Below are 17,423 nucleotides of genomic sequence, written 5' to 3'. Positions count from 1 at the left end.
CTGTAGTAGCTTTGCTGGCACCGTTGATCGTTCGATCTTGCGATCCTCGCGATCGCTACATTCGTGTGACATTCCTCACCGCACGCAGCTGGAGGTGGAGAAGTGCACCAAAGAACAACTTCCACACAAAAAACTAAAAAAAAAAGGAAGAGAAGAAGGAAACGAAAAACCACGCGCTCCCGTTTGATGTCCGATTGTGCGATTCCAGTTTTTCGTAACGTCCCCAAGTGTCCGCGATCGTCGTAGTGGCGTATAAAAACCGTGCTGCCGTACGTTCGCACCAGTTCAGTGTGGTGGTGCAGCTCGATCGTGTTGGTAGGCCGCTACTGAACGTGTGTGACCCATGCTCCACCGCTGCCAGTGTTGTGATAAAGTTGTTTTCGTTCTCGAAGCTTTTGGTGTGTCGTGAATATGTGGTGGAGTAGCAGCAGCAGTAGAATCAGCACCCTAGCGCTGCTCGTGGTGATCCTCGGCGTAGGGTTGATCCCATCAGCTGAAGGGCAATTCGGGTCGCCTCAGCGTAGGGTGTCGGTGTTAAGACAGATAGGTGGCACGAGAGTGCGTGCGTCTTTTCCAAGCCCAAATGAACCGGTTGCAGCGCCAGTAGTGACAAGCACGCGCCAGCAAAACTACAACCCGTTCCAGTACAACCCAGCGTCGGCGGCCGTGACGGAGTTGGCACGCACGATCGGTAGCATTCTGGGGCAGCAGAAGAAGGCGGCTGTCTTCTCGCCGGTTAGCATTGCGTGTGCTCTTTCGCTGATGCTGCTTGGGGCGAATCATGAGACAAAGAACGAGCTAGTGCAGGTGCTCGGGTTCCAGCAGTTTGCGAGCCACCTGGACAACATACACCGGCTGTACAGTGAGATGTTGAACGATCTTGCAAGGACCGAGTTCGATGTGTCACCGCCACCATGGCGTACCGCGAATCCTTGCTACGATGACGATGAAGATGAGGAAGACGCAGCGCTGGATGCTAGGTACCCGCTGCAGAAGGACGTGATTCGTGTGACGAACGCGGTGTTCGTGCAGGAGGGCTTACCGCTGGATGGGAGCTTCCAGTTCTACTCGAACCGGTACTACAACAGCACGGCCCAAAACGTACCGTTTGGGACAAACCCAGCGCGAGCGGCGGGTTTGATTAATGCGTGGGTTCAACGTAGCACCGAGGGCAAAATCCGCGACATCCTGTCTGAGGCGGTGGCCGCCGAGGCGGAGATGATCGTCGCCAGTGCGCTGTACTTCAAAGGGCTGTGGTCGGAACCGTTCGAGCAGCAGTCGACCGAGATGAAGCCGTTCTTTCCGGACGGGCACGGGCGCGAATCGAAACCGGTTCTCGTGATGTCGACTGTCGCTTGCTTCCCGTACTACGATGCCGTTGAGTATGATGCGAAGATCGTCGGTTTGTCGTACCAGGGCAACAAAACGGCCCTGTACATTATCATGCCGAACAACTCGACCCGGCAGGTTATGCAGGACTTTCAGCGACGTCTCACGCCGGCCATGATCGGTGATATGGTGTTTAAGATGTCACAGCGCAAGATGTACCTGCAGTTGCCGAAGATGCGGATCACCAACACGATCAACCTGCGGGACGTGTTGCAGCGGCTTGGGTTGAGGACGATCTTCAACCGTGGGCAGAGTGATCTCACGGGTATGATCGCCCGATCGAGCACGGTAACGCAGTTTGCGACACGTTTTGGAGCTGCAAATGCAAACGTACCCTCCGATCCGGCGTCGGTTGTGTTCCCGAATGATGGTGATGATGATCAATCGCCGGCGGATATCCGGCGTGGTGCTGGGATTGCTGGTGCTGCCGGTGCTGCCGGTGCTGCCGGTGCAGCCGGTAACAACAACGTGGCTCGTGAACCGGCACGAGAGCGAGCACCAGATGAGCAGCTGCACGTGAGCGAGTTCATTCACCGGGTGGAGTTGGACATCAACGAGAAGGGTACGGAGGGTGGTGCGGTTACAACTTCGACCATCTTCCGGGCGTTACCGTCTGTGCACTTCCGGGTTGATGCACCGTTCTTGATACTGCTTGGCCACGATGGTACTCGGCTACCGTTGTTCTATGGCACGATCTACGATCCTACGCCCTAGGTGATCGCGGCACTCCTTCCACAGGAAGGGCATCAGTGTACATTCATTTCCCACTCTCAGTGGCTAAAGGATCGCGAACGGGAGATGGAAGTTGCGGAGGGCACAGGAGTCGGCCGCCGACGGCTCGTTCGTGGCGTCTCACCAACCCGCTCGTTAGTCCACCGGAAAAGCAGGAAGAAATCACGACGGCGCGATCGCGTGCAATGCGGAATTCTAGTTTATAGTACGAATAAGCGAATAAAACTTATTTTATACATAAGCATATCCATATGAGGAGTATTGAATGTCATTGAATATGCGAACACGAAACCACACAGCGGGTGGATAACTCCCGTTTATGGGCTGTTCCCGTTTTCTTGTCGATACGGTATGTTACGCCGAAGGCGATCGGCGGCTGTGACGTTTGGGTTTTGCAGTTCATTTCGTTTTTGATGCTGGAGAGCTTAGCAAAACTGAATATGAAAGGCGTTGCATGATGATAAGGGATTTTTTTTTAGTCGAAAACTTCCCACAAACTACCCGTGCTGCTCATGTTTGTGAATAAATGCGTCGAGCCATGCTTCTCTGCGCAATGCGCCTGAAGGTATGCTATCCGTGATACACGCAAGGTATGCAATCTGCACGCTGTCTCATTTTACAGTACGTACGTATTTACGGCTACACGTGGCACGTTTTCAACATTCGCTATTTATTTTGATTACTGTTTGATGCATTTTGCTAATGCCAGTGGGATGGGATTATTGCTCGAATCTAGAATGAATCAAACATGAACTTCCTCCGAATACTTATACGCGCATTCTTTGCATAATCTATGAGCCCGAACTGTTCGTCACGATTGCACTTTAACTCTAAATTATCTTCTCATTAGTCGATTCTCCGGTTTCATTAAGCTGGAGACACTTCCGCACTAGTTTCTATGATTGCCGGGAAAACACAATTAGTGGCTAAATTGGACCCAACGATTTGCTCAGATTAGGTGTGAATCAATGAGCATCGTATCAATGACACGGTGGGTGTGACTTGCAAAATCTCGCCAAGGGTACAGAGTTCAGCCAGGAAGCGCTTATCGAGGGATACACGCAAGCCATGAATCATCGGGAGTCTTTAAAGTACCTTTGAAACGGCTCTGGAGCGCCGGCGTGCCGGTGTGGAAGAACGAATCAAATTCCCGTGGAAGCAGGCGTGTCGTGCTCACGGATTTACATCGCATCCAAAGGTTAGGGTGCTTTGGTATGCCGTCATATCTTCCAATACTCGTCACCTATCGGTTGATCGACGATTCAGATGGTCGGGCTAAAAACCATTGCAACGGTATGCTTTACTTTGGATTCCCATTTTTTGTACAGGATCGCCGGTGTTTGGGGAATCAGTTAAAGGATGTTTGTGGAGCGGGTGGGTATAGCGTATTTCTGGATTTCCCTCCCACTTATTAAAGATGGCAGGAAGCACGATTGTAGTGTATTTTTAACTTTGGTACCGTACAGCATGCTTCTCCGAATGACGTTCGGGATGACTGATCCGGGTGTAGCAACTTTATCTCCGGGAAGCAGTGCAGAAGTTGCCGCTTGTGGAGATGACATTTTTTATTTATTTCTTTAAAAGGCGACATTGAGCGCTTTATACTTTCCATCATCATTTTTTATTTCCCATTCGCTGGTTATAGCCGGCACAAATAAGGATCAAAAGCCAACGAGTTTAAACCTTACAGTCAAGAGCCATTTGACGATCAGCCGTTAGAGCCTGACTTGTTTGTGAGTGCTAACTGTGCGAAATGCTAATGCTAACGTGGAATAATGGCTACTCGTAAGCCGTAAAACTACAAATGTGTAAAGTTTCATCTAATTAAAATAAAACAATTACAAGCAGGGATGATAGGTTCGACAGACATCACGGATGCAAATAGATATTTGAACGCTCAATTATCGTTAACAATTGTCTCTTTAAGCATCGAACTTTTTTGTTCTTCTCTCTACCGACGTCAGCATAAACCGAGCTGATGCTCCGCTGGTTAACACGATTTATGCGGAAAACTTTTTTTTCGGGATGGCCCAGCGTTCGTTTTTCTTTCCGCGTCAGTCGATCACCGAACCGATAAGCGTGTATCGAACGTAATCGTACTAGCAGATGGTGACTTCTCTGTCTGAAAATGGTACTAACCCGCGGCATCCGCTGCTGACGCGGATGTGATGTAAAATTCTCAGAATTTTGAATGAGTGTGCACGGTTAGCCCTCATTATGCGAAGCCAGCCTCACCGTGGATGGACGTTTGGGGTAAATATTGAAGTAAAAGACAACTGATATGGGGGCATGGTATTCATGAATGGGAGGCGATTCTTCTGTTTAGCTTGCATATGATGAATCGGCCCAGAAATGCGCCTGATAAGACGTTATCGTTTCGGTGGTAGTGCTACTTCTTCAAACAGACATAAAAAACACCACCATCCGGAGCTGGTGGCTTATCAATGCGCTGCAATTTCTTCTGATGAATGATGAACGGTGCAATATTTCCATGACGTAGCAAATACCCTTCGAGTGACGACATTGGAATGGCGTACGTGCCTCTTTTTATCTTTACTGTCGGCAGTTTTCTAACTGAATGTTGAGGCATGTGTAAACGAATGTATTCTTCGCAACGAAAACAGCACAAACTGATACACAAGCTAAGGTGAAGGAATACTCTGACTAAACGACCTTTTCCACAGGTGCTAAAAAAAATAATGAACACCATTTTCCGAGGGGTCTAGTGAAGCGTGCGGTGAGTTAGAATTCATTTTGACCAATTAGCCGAACAAGCAGGGTTGTTTTGTAGACCATGTTGGTGGAATGACGAAATGAAACAACATCCTATTAGAATAGATATTCGCATATTACACCTATCTTTCCTAACTTTTCACATTTTGCTAAAATCGCGTGTAAAATGTTAGCTCACAGGCAATATACAATCTCGCAAACCTTTCTGGGTCGCAAATGATCCGGTAGCTTGGACAAATCATCGGTTTTTTGAATCCTTTAATTTGCATAGCAGCTGACTGCATGGTACTGCATGGTAGGAAACATGAATATTACTAACAACTGTGAAGCTCGCTAGAGAAGCAGGAAAAGAAATTGTATACATTACAGGACTTTCCGTTACTCACTGATTTAATAAGGTGTGAAGAAATGGGAGACAATATGTTAAACAAACTAATTGATCCGATAAATCATTGCATCCTGGTCTCATTAATTTGCACGTCAGGTGACTTCATGGTGCTGTTGTCGCTGCAGAGCGAATTTTGGTAATCGATTAAGGTGGGATGATTTATAGACCAAACTGGCGAAATGACTAAATGAAACAACATCGAGTTCAAATACACATTGCTCCAACGTACGACCTCGATGAGGTCAAACACGTGTTTGGCCCAGTTCAACCTCTACGTCTGACGGTCTGTCTCGGGTCTTTGGGTTTTTCAGCCTCTTGTGCCAATATTGATCGCCCCGACACTCCCGTCAAGGATCACCACTTCTCGGCGGGACGGAAGAAAGAAGGAATCAAATATGTCAATAAAAAAACGCAGAAACGAGCGTTCCCAGAATGAAGAAAAGGTCGCAAGGTGTTTCCAGTACTGTAAACCCCAACGTGTGACCCTAACCCCGTGTGACGTGCGGTCAAACACGCGACGTGCTATCAGACCCGCCGAGGTACTGCTTTGCTAACGCGAACTTGTGGTTTTACAACACTCCACTCGAGCCGTCACAATTCGACATCCCACAGAAGCGCAGCGCACGGCATCTGTTCAACTGAGGCCCCATCGGATGAGTAATCGGTTGGTGCATAAATCGCATAAAAATGTTTCACTCACCAACGGAGGCAATCAGTCTCGAGAGCGTGCTTCAGCGTGACGGTTGCTACGGGATCCGCACAGTTTTCAAAACACTCGTCAGATACAGCGTTCTCAGCAAGCGTTGATCTATTAATTTAACAGTGTCTCTCAGTTGAAGTTTGAACTAATGGTGAGTTGGGGGACCCATATACTGGGGAGTTGTTCGGGATAATGGAAAACCTTGGCATGCTTTGTTAGGGCAGGCGCGAGTGAGCTCGTCTAAACCGGTGCTAGTGTTTTGTGCCCGGAGCAAATGTGAGCCCGTTGGGCAGTGAGATCTTTCGCATTGATAATTGCGTCTGTTCCGCCGTACATTTTGTGACGCTCTGAACTGTGGCCGATCGTTCGTTGGAAAGCATAGCGTGGGTGTAGTTTGATCGGTTGTTTTCTAACAAAATCATCTGCGTGGAGACTGTTATCGGTTTGACCTGTGGGGTTTTGAGTTACGTTATTCATTGTGAGGATGCTCTAACTTTAAGCAAACTTTGACAATCAGGACATTCAGCAAATGATATGTGTTTTACAAGGAGAGCTCCATAAGTGACTTGAAAACCTGAGAAACTCTGGAAACTGCCACGGAGTGTTACGGATGGTAAATTCATTTCCGTAGTGCAGCTTTAACTTATCTGAACCGATCACAGGACCTGTACAGACAATCGAAAAGTGTTCAAAAGATCGTTGAATAATAGCGCGACCTTAAAGTGAGCTTCATCTATTTACCATCTATGGCGTACGAATGGAACTGCAATTGTTTACGCTTAGGGCCTTCTCCGTCGGAATTAGAACGGGAAGAAGTGTTTTTTGTGCTATTATATACAGCCTTGAATTAAAGACGCCGGCTGTACGTCATCAGTGACGGATCGCGATTCGCCATTAAGCAGATTGGCTTTATACCTTCCACATCTGCTGTGTCTCCACAAATAGCCACAAGCTTACGTTGGCAAATTATCCACAGATGAGCCACGTTTGGGGGGACAACAGGAACAACTGGTAGGGTAATAAGAGTGGAAAAACGTCGTCCATTGACGGGACGAACCGAGGTGATGCTTATTGTGGCTTTTTTTGTTCGTTCTCTCAAAAGTCAAACACAGAGACCAAACGCATTTAAGATGCAAACGACCTCGGCAAGTGCTCCGACGTTCGGTAATTGTTTCGAGAGCTTGCGACTCAAGTACAGCGCCGGGTGTTTGTTTGCTTGGAAGGTGTTCCCGGTCGATGAGGTGTTGATTTAGTTTCAGCTCACAAGATTCGTGTTTTCTGTTCTTCTCTCGGTTGAGTGTGTAGCCTGGAGAAGTACTATGGCTGAGAACAGGTTATATGATATTATTCCGCCCAGCACCGGTTACAACCGAATGGGACGGGTTTTAATGGAGTTGCTGACTGCATTGAGTCGTGCCTGCGCCGTAATTAGAAAACGTTTGAAATATCATATGTGACATAAAGTTATCAGATGCGTAGTGCTCATGAGTGCAATGCGTCACAGATGATCGTTTTGTTTTTGGTGGATGGTGTCATCCAGCGCAGTGAAATGTGTTCAAAGAAAATCGTTAAAAAGTAAACGACAAGAACGCTAACGCTGACAGTTGGCAGTGAGTTCATCTCGTGATTATATTTAGCTTATAGCTCCGTTTTCGTAATTGCTTCCCACTCACGATCGCGCAACTGGATTACTGCTTTCCATTGGTTCCCTTTTTTGTGCTTCATCAAAATGTTTACAAATAAATCCGAGGCATGATTGAGGATCGCGGAGTGTATGTCATCGTCAGGCCATTCGATGAAAGTAAAAGTAAAGTTTAGATAACACTTTACTGGCAGAAGAAAGGTGTTAAATGGTTACTAAAACACGCTACCTCATCGTTGAGGCTACGATCTGCGTCAGTTTGCTCTTGTCGCTTTAGCTCACGCGGCTGAGCAAATGGAGGAAGGTCAAGTTGTCGCAATAGATACGGAAAATCAACCGGTTTTGAGAGAGCCCGGTTTGAGCCGATCGTCGTGAACGTGGCGATCGCTTAAGGCATGTGCATCAAATTAGTAGCGCTGTAAATTCGCATCCGAACAACAGCCCGCAACAGTTGTCAGAACATCGCGAACCTGGATCGTCCGTTGACAGGTGCATTATCGGTACGTCCGTAGCACGATGATCTATGGGCTGGAAGTTCACCTTACCGTAAGGAGAATTATACAGTAGGAATTGTTTGGCATTTTGCTAAAGTTCCTACCCCCTTTTTGCAATATGATTGCCACGATCTAGCACGATTTTTAGCTTAAGGCGGTCGTTTTCGTGACGCGATCACCGATCGACAAAGTAGAAACGTGGGGAAACGATCAAAGATAGATCGCGTAGTTTTTTCAATCGCGCACAGGCGATCAGTAAGAAACAGGAATATAGCTAACAACTATAAAGGTCGCTAGAGAAGCAGGAAAAGAAATTTATATCACAAAAAACTGGGCTTTCCGTAACTCATAGAACTAATTAGGTACAAAGAATTGGGTGACAATATGCCGTCGTAATCCTTGTGGGTGACATTTGTGTGACGCAAATCTTTGCGGCGCGCAAATGATCCAATAGTTCTGACAAATCATCGCTTCCCGGTCCCATTAATTTGCATGGGAGCTGACTTCATGGTGCTGCCGTCGCAGTTGCGTTCGGTATTATGCATACGAGTGCACTTTGTCGGCGGCTTATTTAATCGTTGTCAATTAAAGAATGGCTCGTTACGCCTGCGGGAGGCGCCGGATTGGAGAAAAGTGGTAAAAAAGTGTTGAGTTAAGATTTATGATCCTCGAACACCCTGATCCAAATGGTCACGATGCGAGTTGAGGATGATATTTGTTTCATTTTTTCATCTGAAAAAAGGGGCACGACTCGATCTGCGTAACGTAAGCCGATGAAACGGGCGGGTTTTCCAGTTTTGGGTATTTCCAACCAATCGAGACTTGTTCCCGTAGCAGCAAGTAACATGCATTGAATACAGCCTGGTTTGGTCAAACGTGGCGTGACGCTTTGCTAATCTGATCACGTAGTTCACGAGTTCTCCACGAGTCTGCCATTAGTGTTTTCGCACCGTTCACCGCGGCGAGTGGTGAAATTTCGTGATCTTTGTTCTCATCAAATTCGTGCTCTATTGATCGCTATTTCAGCAGTAGAAATGAATCCTTCCAAAGCTCTCTTGTGGACGTTATGCGTACTTGCGGTGGCCCTCGTCAATGGCCAGTGGGATCGGTATTATGCGCGCACTTCTAGACCAAGGTTAACACCGATGACTCGGCCAGCGATCGTCTCGCGATTTTCATCCAGACAAGGCTTCGAAAATACACCGGCTCCAGCTGCGAGTGTCCCCACAAGGAGCCAGATTTCGACTCCCAGTATATCTATGACCCCTGGAAACGATCCAAAGATCGCCCAGACCGTGGTTGACATGACGATGCGGCTGAGTCGCACGTTGGCACAGCAACAAAGCAAAACGGAGCTGTTCTCACCGGTCAGCATTGTAACCGTGGCCAACCTGCTGTTCCTTGGGTCCAGCGGTGCCACTCACGCGGAATTCAACAAACTGCTCACCCCGGCCAGCATGAACTGGAAGCAGCTGCACCAGCGCTATGGCAGTGTGTTAGCAAACCTGGTCTCTCCAAATCCGATCGACGCCCGACGGGAACAGTGGCGTCAACAGACGTGCCCACAGGACGAGGACTACGAAGACGGATCGTCGTCAACTCCTGCTCAAAAGTGAGTGCTGATTAAGCGATAACTATACCGGTTGGCAGGGTCCTAACCAACCTTCTTCCTTCAATTGTATCCTCCCAAGGTCCCAAGTTATCCGGCTTGCGAATGGGGTGTTTTACCAGAAGGACCTGCAAATGCGCCAGCAGTACGAGCGTCTGGCTCGCAGCCTATATGGTGCGCTGATCCAACCGATCGATCCCCGAAATGGGGCTGCCTCCAGCTCGACGATCAACAAATGGGTTAGTGACGTGACGGCGGGTAAAATCCGCAACATGCTCGAAGGACCGCTCAGCAGCAGTTCTAGCATGGTGATCGTCAATGCGCTCTACTTCAAGGGCAAGTGGAAGACGCAATTCGAGCCCATGGTAACTCGCCAAGGTCCGTTCTTCCCGGATGGATACGATGGATCGTCGTTCTCTGTCAAGATGATGAGTCTCAGTGGGTGTTTGCCGTTCTACAAAGCCACCGACCCGATGGAGGTGTCGATCGTGGGTCTACCGTACCGTGATGACAGCAGTACCATGTACCTGATCCAACCTGCGAATTCAAGTCGCACCGCCATCAGACGTCTGCAGGCTTCACTGACCGGCAAGATGCTCGAGTCGTGGATCGGCCAGATGAAGCTACAGTCTACGATGGTGCGGCTGCCGAAGATGCATCTGCGTAATAGTGTCGATCTACTGCAGTCGTTCCAAAAGCTCGGTTTCAACTCGATCCTCAGCCCGGCGAAGAGTGATCTCTCGAACATGGTCGACAGTGGTACCGATGGTCCGAAACCGTACGTCAACCAGATAATGCACAAAATCGACCTCTCGATCGACGAGGAGGGTACGGAGGGTGCGGCCGCTACTTCCGCTCTGGTTGATCGTATTAGCTCGCAAAGGCGCTTCAATGGTAACACGCCATTCCTCGTTTATCTGCGGCACGATGCCACCGGGTTGCCGCTGTTCTACGGTCCCATCTTCGATCCTCGCTAGATGGCACACGTGGCCGGTGCTCTAAACAGCGAATGTATTGTGGGATTGACCAAAGAACTTAACATTAACAGTGTGGAAGATGACGCTGGTGATGCTTCTTCGAGGGAGTGCATATTTATATGTTAGTTGTTTGTGCGGCGCTGTGTTGGAGGATGGAACGAACTCAACGCGTAAAATTTATGAAAGTATTATTATTTATATCAAGTACCATGAACCTTCGGCTCGGTGGTACTTCTCTCGTCGACTGATGAACCCAGTGATTTGGAAAAGTGATCTACAAAATGGCGATCCTGTGTGCTATGTTGGGACATTCAGAGCCGTGAGGTGCTGTTTGCTACATTTTTTGACTCCTTACCAGTAGCAGCAGTGCTTGCAAGGCTGACGAGTTAAATTATGTAATAATAAAATTGATTTTAATTATATGCATGAGTGTGGAGGGTTTTTTTTTGTTTGCGAAAATGAAAGAACTTCTGAGCAATGTCACTTGTTTGTTGCAAAAATTCTTCGTATTCGTACTAGAAGAGCTCCGAATGTAAGGTTTACTTACACAGATAGCAAAAATTTGCATTAAATAAACATGGGATTGGATGAGCGTGTAAAAACAGCACAAAATTCCTCCCCAAGTCAGTATCTTCTGTAAACCGTACCGGAATATTCATAAGCGCCCATTGTTACTTCAAACTCGTGGCATCAGAATAACTTTACGCTCCTCATTCAGTAACTTTTGTGTCCACCTGCGGAACAAACAGTAGAACCTTAAAACAGCCCACCCCAATGGGAGGAACCTGAAAGCTGTGCAAATATGTTCCCGCGCGCCGACGTTGCGGCACGTTGCCATCCTGCACGAGGAAACGAAGCAAAAGCTTCGCTCGACAGCGAAATGGCGTTAGTTCTTGCCGAGATTTTACCTAGACACAGTTTGGGAAGATATTCGCTTTTCGTTTTCGGGCGTGAATGTACGCAAATCCCATCGGGAAGATAAGGTTGAACATACAAAGAGACCGTCGGTTTTTTGGGTGTTTCCCCGAGGCATGCAAGTAAGCAGCGAGTCTACGTGAAGATGGCTGTAACGTCTGGTCAGTCAGATCGCACTCTTTATCACGTGCAGATGCTTAACAACGTGTGTTTGCGAGTTGCTGGAAATGGAAATGAAACCGTTTCACACTACCGTCAGTCAGTTCTTTGCCACTATTGTGTGTCTTTTTCCGCTGGCCTGCAGTGTAGGTATGTGCGCTGAGATGAAGATGTATTGCGTAAAATTTCGCTTCAATCTCAATCCTCCACATCGGTAGCGTTCTTCCGGGATTGTGAACCTGAGCAGCGGTGTGTGCAGCTGGCGCTGTGTGGTCAGTACCTTCATTATGTCAACGAAGCCCCAAAGTACTGGCCACCCAGCGTACGGCAGGACGCTCTCCAGCAGCTGTGTGACGTGCAAATGGCCGTGAATGGGTCGAAGGTAAGACGGTAGAAAAGTACCGCCATATGTGTGTTTTTCCGCGAGCCAGCGTTTCCGCTTTTTCCCGTTCTTCCAGCTCTACTACATTTGCTGCAATCGCAAGGAAATACTTTGTGGTGTTTCAAGAGTGCAACTGATCGCCTATGGTCAGCAAGCTCAAGCTTACGCCTTTCCGTGGATGGCTTTGCTCGAATCGAGCAAAACAGACGAGCATCCGTGCGGTGGCAGCCTCATAAACGATCGCCACGTCCTGACGGCAGCGCATTGCGTCAAGACGCGCAAAATGTAAGAAAACCGGCCTTTTTTGCAAATGCGCATCAATGAGTCAATGGGTTTCTACTCCACATGCTCCAGCTTTGGTGTTCGCGTTGGAGTGCATGATCTGAGCGATGATCGCAACTGTGACGAGAGGATCCATTTCCCAGCCGACGACGATTATGGTAGCGATGACAGCACCGAGGCAGATGCCGATGAGTACTCCAGCAGCTGTGGACCACCGGCCCAGCGTATTCCTGTCGAAGCGACAGTGATTCATCCGAAATATAGTCCGCGTACGAAACGCAACGATCTAGCCATCATCCGACTGCAGTATCCCGCCATCATCGGGTACAGTGAGTAATAGAGGAGGTGGTTTAGAAACGGTTACGGCTGGTATTTGATTGCTTCCATTACCTAAAATAGGCGTTATCCCGATATGTCTACCGTTGACGGAGCAACTTCGGGCTTATAGACCATCGGACGCGTTTGTTGCTGGCTGGGGTATGACGGAATCCGGTGAACGATCAGCCGTGCTGCGGTACGCGGTTTTACCGGCGCTTTCGCTTCCGGAATGTGCGATGAGGATCAAAGAACTGGACCAGCTAATCGTCCTCGATGATGCACACGTATGCGCGGGAGGAAACAACAAATCGGCCCACTGCAGTGGGGACTCAGGAGGACCATTGCAGTACATATCCGATTCAACGAGGTTCGTCCTGCAAGGAGTCGTTTCGTTTGGGGTGAAAACGTGCGGTATCAAGATTGCTCCTGGGGTGTTTGCAAATGTTTCCAACTTCATCGATTGGATCGTACAGGAGGCAAACATATTGACATGAGCGTCCTGAACAGCAACATCTACGAAATGGGCTAACGGCCGACGTATTTCAAATGTAGAGCAAAGGATCATTGGCCTATGAACAAAGCTGCTGTAAGTAACATTTGCGGTAAGGCATTACCATATGAATAAACTGAACTCGACATAAAGCTGAATTAAGCTATATGGATAATTTTGTATTTTGACTATCTGCTAGAGGCATTGAAATACCTCTGATTCTCCGTTTGAGTGCAGAACATGCATTTTACCGCATTTTACCTGAACAAGTTAGAAATCAGTTGCAAAATTTCAAATCGGATCGGATCGTTCCTCTCATAGATCGGAGTAGTTTTCGTGCAAAAGGTTGCCATCACTACTTTGCACAGCTGATGGTGACGTTTCCGCGACCAACGAGTGTTAACGTCGTTTTGTTTTCCTTTTTCCATGTGAATTCGTGGCTTCCTCCGGCCTAAGCAATATTCGTGCTGTGCGTGCGTGCGTCTAACAATTTTATTCGTGCGAGGTAAATTCTACCGCTTGCCACCGGCAGGCGTAAGCGACGGGAGTAACGCGTGAAAGAACGCGCGCGCTGGCGGCGTGTTTCGTGGTGCGTGTGTGTGTTTTTTTTTTCATCCGCCGTGTCATGATCAATGGGCGGAGTGGATGCTTCGTACGCGCGGCTAATCGTCGAGTGGTTGGTCTGATCAAACCGTGGTGAATGGAGAGTGTGTACGCAATTTGTTTACGTTTCGGGCGGTGTTAGCAACGTGTGCTAGTGGCATTTCATAGCACGATAGTGCCGGCAGTGTTAAAGGTCGTTGTTGCGCAATTTGCACAATCGAGATAAAAGTTCTAATGCGAATGTGAAGAGCGATCGGTAACGCAAGGCAATGGTGGATGGTCAATTAGATGATTAGCGAATCAGATCACGTAGCGCGTGGGGTAGGCATGGAAGCACAGAGAAGTGCAGTATGGCCAGCATCCCGAGCTGTCAGTGAAGATGGCAAACTTCAAATCGCGTGCTATGGCGGGCGAGTATTTCAAACGCCTTTCTACGCCAACAAATGCCGAACGAATTGTTTGTTTTGGCGGTTGCAAAATGGCATTGGTGAGCGAGATGAAGCGAAATGCGATTTGCTTTGGCTAAAAATAGACGCGTGATGTTGATAAATATTTTCGTCCCGGCACTGGCACTGAGAACCGTTGCAATACATTTCTCTCGGCGCCCTCAAGTCAAATAGTTCAAGGGCGAGTAGCTTGGCTGCTTGTTTTTTACGTGTTTTGTTGGATCGGCAAATTGCAATATTCAGAGGCACGATGTTTTCGCGGTTTGCCAATAATCTTCAAAATAATATTACCACGTGGTCGAAGTCTTTTTCACACACCATGCATAACGCATAAATCAAACACGGAAAATCTACACTTGAGAAGCTATCTCAAGTTGTTACATATATCCTACTCCAATGCTGTAAACTTGTTTCGAAAAACAGTTAAACTTATCATCATTATCACTCAAAATAATTGGAAAATTATACTCAACTGTCGGATCGCACGTTTTGATTGCAATTAGAAACTGCTTTTTTACTTTAATTTTGCTTTTCTCATCGTTTTCTTATTTCCTTTTTGTGATTGAAACATTAATTTATAGCCTGTAAATTAATTTATTTTATGCATAATATTAGATTTGCAGCAACTTTCCCCAGGGAGCAGCAGTGAACCATAAGGTAAGTGGATTATTTATATTTTATTTAATTTGCACACGTAAAACCAGATGCATGGTATTTTATTTGTAAAATTGTTCGCGATTTTATACTCAAAATGCAGCTACAGGACTTGAATATTTTCGAAAATATAAAACCTAAATTTTGTTTTCCTAAATGATGATTGATGGTATCTTGAAAAAAGACCAGTTAAATGTAGTAGCTATTTTTTTGCTAATCAAAGTAGACTAGCTGCCTGCTTGGCTCTACCGTGAACGTGCGTAAGCTCTTGAAAGTATCGTTCCTAAAATAAAAATATCTATGGAAGGAAAAACAAGGAATGTGTTTGTCACCTCAAGCAGAGCGTCTTAGTGATTTCGTTAGAATTGAATGAGACGAGAAAACGAGTCATTATAGTTCACGCATTTGAAACCGTGCGTCTTGTGTAGATGGTTTAAATCGTGAGCACAAAACGTCGTGCATTTTCACCGTCGTACAGGAATCGGAAAAGTTCTGACGTCAGTGGCCATTATCGGGTGTGATCTAGGAAAACGTCGCGTAATAAGTGTCCCATCTGTTGATGTTAAGTGTTATTCCCGCCAAAACGTGATTGCTTTTCGAGTGTCGACAAAAATCCGGGCCTCATCGTACGTTGTTGGTTTTGTTTAGCAATTTAGTAATTTCGCTCGATCCATTTCCGGTTCCGTAGTGATTGTGTTCTGTTTTCATGTTTAATGTGGTGTGTATGATTGGGTGTGTTGAGTGAAAGTGATCCCAAGTGAAGCGTCGAAGTGATATCAAATGGAAACGGAAATCAGTGCCCCACAGCCAACGCCTGCTGCGAATGGGGAGGAAACATCCACGCAAATGCAACCACCTGCAGCAGAATCAGCCAACGCTGATGCTCCTACAGTGCTACCGGCTGTGGGGAATGGTAGTGGTGGAGTTGGTTCGGGAATTCCGGCACCGAAAGTGCGACCACTTTCTGCAAAGCCTTCCGGGATAAGGCCTCCATCGGCTAACCTCCATGGAGGCTCCACCTCGTCGCTTGCCAGCACAAGCTCGCAATTGACTGCCGCATCCGCTGCGACCGGTACCGCCACCGGTACGTCTTCCTCCACTCGGATTGGACGGCTGTGTTTAGGACATGCCGCACCGAAGGCAGGACCTCCGCCGTTGGAATCTAAACGTAAGTTTCTGCTCAATTCTCTCCTATGAACTCTCAATCTATAAAGGCATAATTATAAATTTGCATCATTTTTCATGCCTAGCATGGCGCTGAAAAGCGCCATCTATTGGCGAGTGTTGGTTTTGGTGATGAAACTAACGCCATCTTACGGTGGAGGTAGATACCAGAGCTCTCTTGTTATGTGTGTAAATGGAAGTTTACATAAATTCACTGGAAATAACACTTCATAAATTCACTGGAAATATTTACAGCAAAGTGTTAGATTAATTGTTCCGATAAGTTGATATTTTTTCAGTAGCTTATTTTAATGAAAGCTACTCATTGAGTACCATTGACTAATAACCGTTGAGAGCTATTTCCATTGTGGATTAATTGAATTGCACAACAGTGTCGTGCCTTTCCATTTTCTATCGAGTTACACATGCAAGGAATGGTGCGTAATTTGTGCCAAAAGCACCTATAAAATGGAACACGTTTCGGTTTATTTCTGACACCTATTTTCCCTCCGTGCGGCATAGGCGATGATTTCTGTACCATTTGATAGTGGTAATCAATTATCGCACGTGACAGGGCGTGCATTTTGTGCGGTTGAATAAATGTACTTTCCTGACCGGAATCGTACGCATTTGTCCACCCATCCAATGTCACTTTGTATGTCCACCCACGTAGGAGTGCAGCTGTGGTAGAGGCTCTCGAGAAAATTCACTCTTGTTCGATCAGGCACTTTGCTATGGGGTTGAGGCGGTATTTCATCATCGAGTGCTTATATATTCTTGTTCCATGTTTAATGCAATAGCTTGAGAACATTAAGCGTGTTTTCTAGAGATTGTGACGTGGGACATAATTGTTCCATTTGTCAGGAAAATCATTGTCGGTATATATTAGTATAGGTCTTTCAGAAAGCTTTTATAAACTCAAAAAAAGTTATTGTGTATATTGGACTGGGACTTGAGGGAGATTCCACGTGGAAAACGTTACGTTATGTCTCTAGTATAGCACTTCCCCGGGCACGACACTTGATCGTAGATTGCTAGTAGCAGTGTTGATAGCATCAACAGACCACTGTTGACGGAAGTGTTCTCGGCATTCACCCTGACGATGGTAGTACTAATAATCAAGTTATTTGTTGCTGTTCAGTGAAGTGTTTTTCCTTCTAGCACTTTTGCACTGTATATGTTTTTTTGCTTCACTAGAGTGTTCGGTGAATAACAGCGTTGAGCGGCAACTCGTACCGGAGCGTAACGTCTGCTATCGTTAATCAATTTCAACAACGACTTGTCATTCAGAACGCCGTGACGTATGATCGGTTGCTTCCACATCGCCAATCTCGTGCCACTTCACG

General features: G+C 47.0%; 2 protein-coding genes across 2 annotated transcripts; both read left to right on the top strand.

Moving 5' to 3' along the window:
* LOC128722458 (uncharacterized) lies at window positions 1-11,094 on the top strand. The gene is made up of 4 exons (XM_053816121.1): window positions 1-1,696; window positions 1,892-2,096; window positions 9,208-9,690; window positions 9,770-11,094. Exons 1-4 carry the CDS (start codon window positions 412-414, stop codon window positions 10,662-10,664), a joined length of 2,868 nt encoding a protein of 955 aa, XP_053672096.1. The 5' UTR covers window positions 1-411; the 3' UTR covers window positions 10,665-11,094.
* A 521-nt stretch (window positions 11,095-11,615) lies between these two features.
* Window positions 11,616-13,370, top strand: LOC128723291 (phenoloxidase-activating factor 3-like). Its single transcript, XM_053817016.1, has 5 exons — window positions 11,616-11,888; window positions 11,957-12,120; window positions 12,197-12,405; window positions 12,475-12,731; window positions 12,802-13,370. Exons 1-5 carry the CDS (start codon window positions 11,807-11,809, stop codon window positions 13,212-13,214), a joined length of 1,125 nt encoding a protein of 374 aa, XP_053672991.1. The 5' UTR covers window positions 11,616-11,806; the 3' UTR covers window positions 13,215-13,370.
* Window positions 13,371-17,423: the final 4,053 nt, after the last annotated feature.

The sequence above is a fragment of the Anopheles nili genome, chromosome 3 (assembly GCF_943737925.1).
Source record: "Anopheles nili chromosome 3, idAnoNiliSN_F5_01, whole genome shotgun sequence".
In the NCBI taxonomy this organism is placed as follows: Eukaryota; Metazoa; Arthropoda; class Insecta; order Diptera; family Culicidae; genus Anopheles; species Anopheles nili.
Note: the sequence above shows the minus strand (reverse complement) of the source record. Positions and strands in the feature narration are given on the sequence as shown.

What these genes read in the sequence shown, in the direction of transcription:
- LOC128723291 (XM_053817016.1), top strand. Translation starts at nt 11,807, where the DNA reads ATGGAAATGAAACCGTTTCACACTACCGTCAGTCAGTTCTTTGCCACT. An exon ending in TCCGCTGGCCTGCAGTGTAG is followed by an intron (nt 11,889 to 11,956) that starts GTATGTGCGCTG and finishes CCACATCGGTAG; the next exon opens with CGTTCTTCCGGGATTGTGAA. An exon ending in TGCGTCAAGACGCGCAAAAT is followed by an intron (nt 12,406 to 12,474) that starts GTAAGAAAACCG and finishes CACATGCTCCAG; the next exon opens with CTTTGGTGTTCGCGTTGGAG.
- LOC128722458 (XM_053816121.1), top strand. Translation starts at nt 412, where the DNA reads ATGTGGTGGAGTAGCAGCAGCAGTAGAATCAGCACCCTAGCGCTGCTC. An exon ending in GGTAACGCAGTTTGCGACAC is followed by an intron (nt 1,697 to 1,891) that starts GTTTTGGAGCTG and finishes AGCGAGCACCAG; the next exon opens with ATGAGCAGCTGCACGTGAGC. An exon ending in TCGTCAACTCCTGCTCAAAA is followed by an intron (nt 9,691 to 9,769) that starts GTGAGTGCTGAT and finishes TATCCTCCCAAG; the next exon opens with GTCCCAAGTTATCCGGCTTG.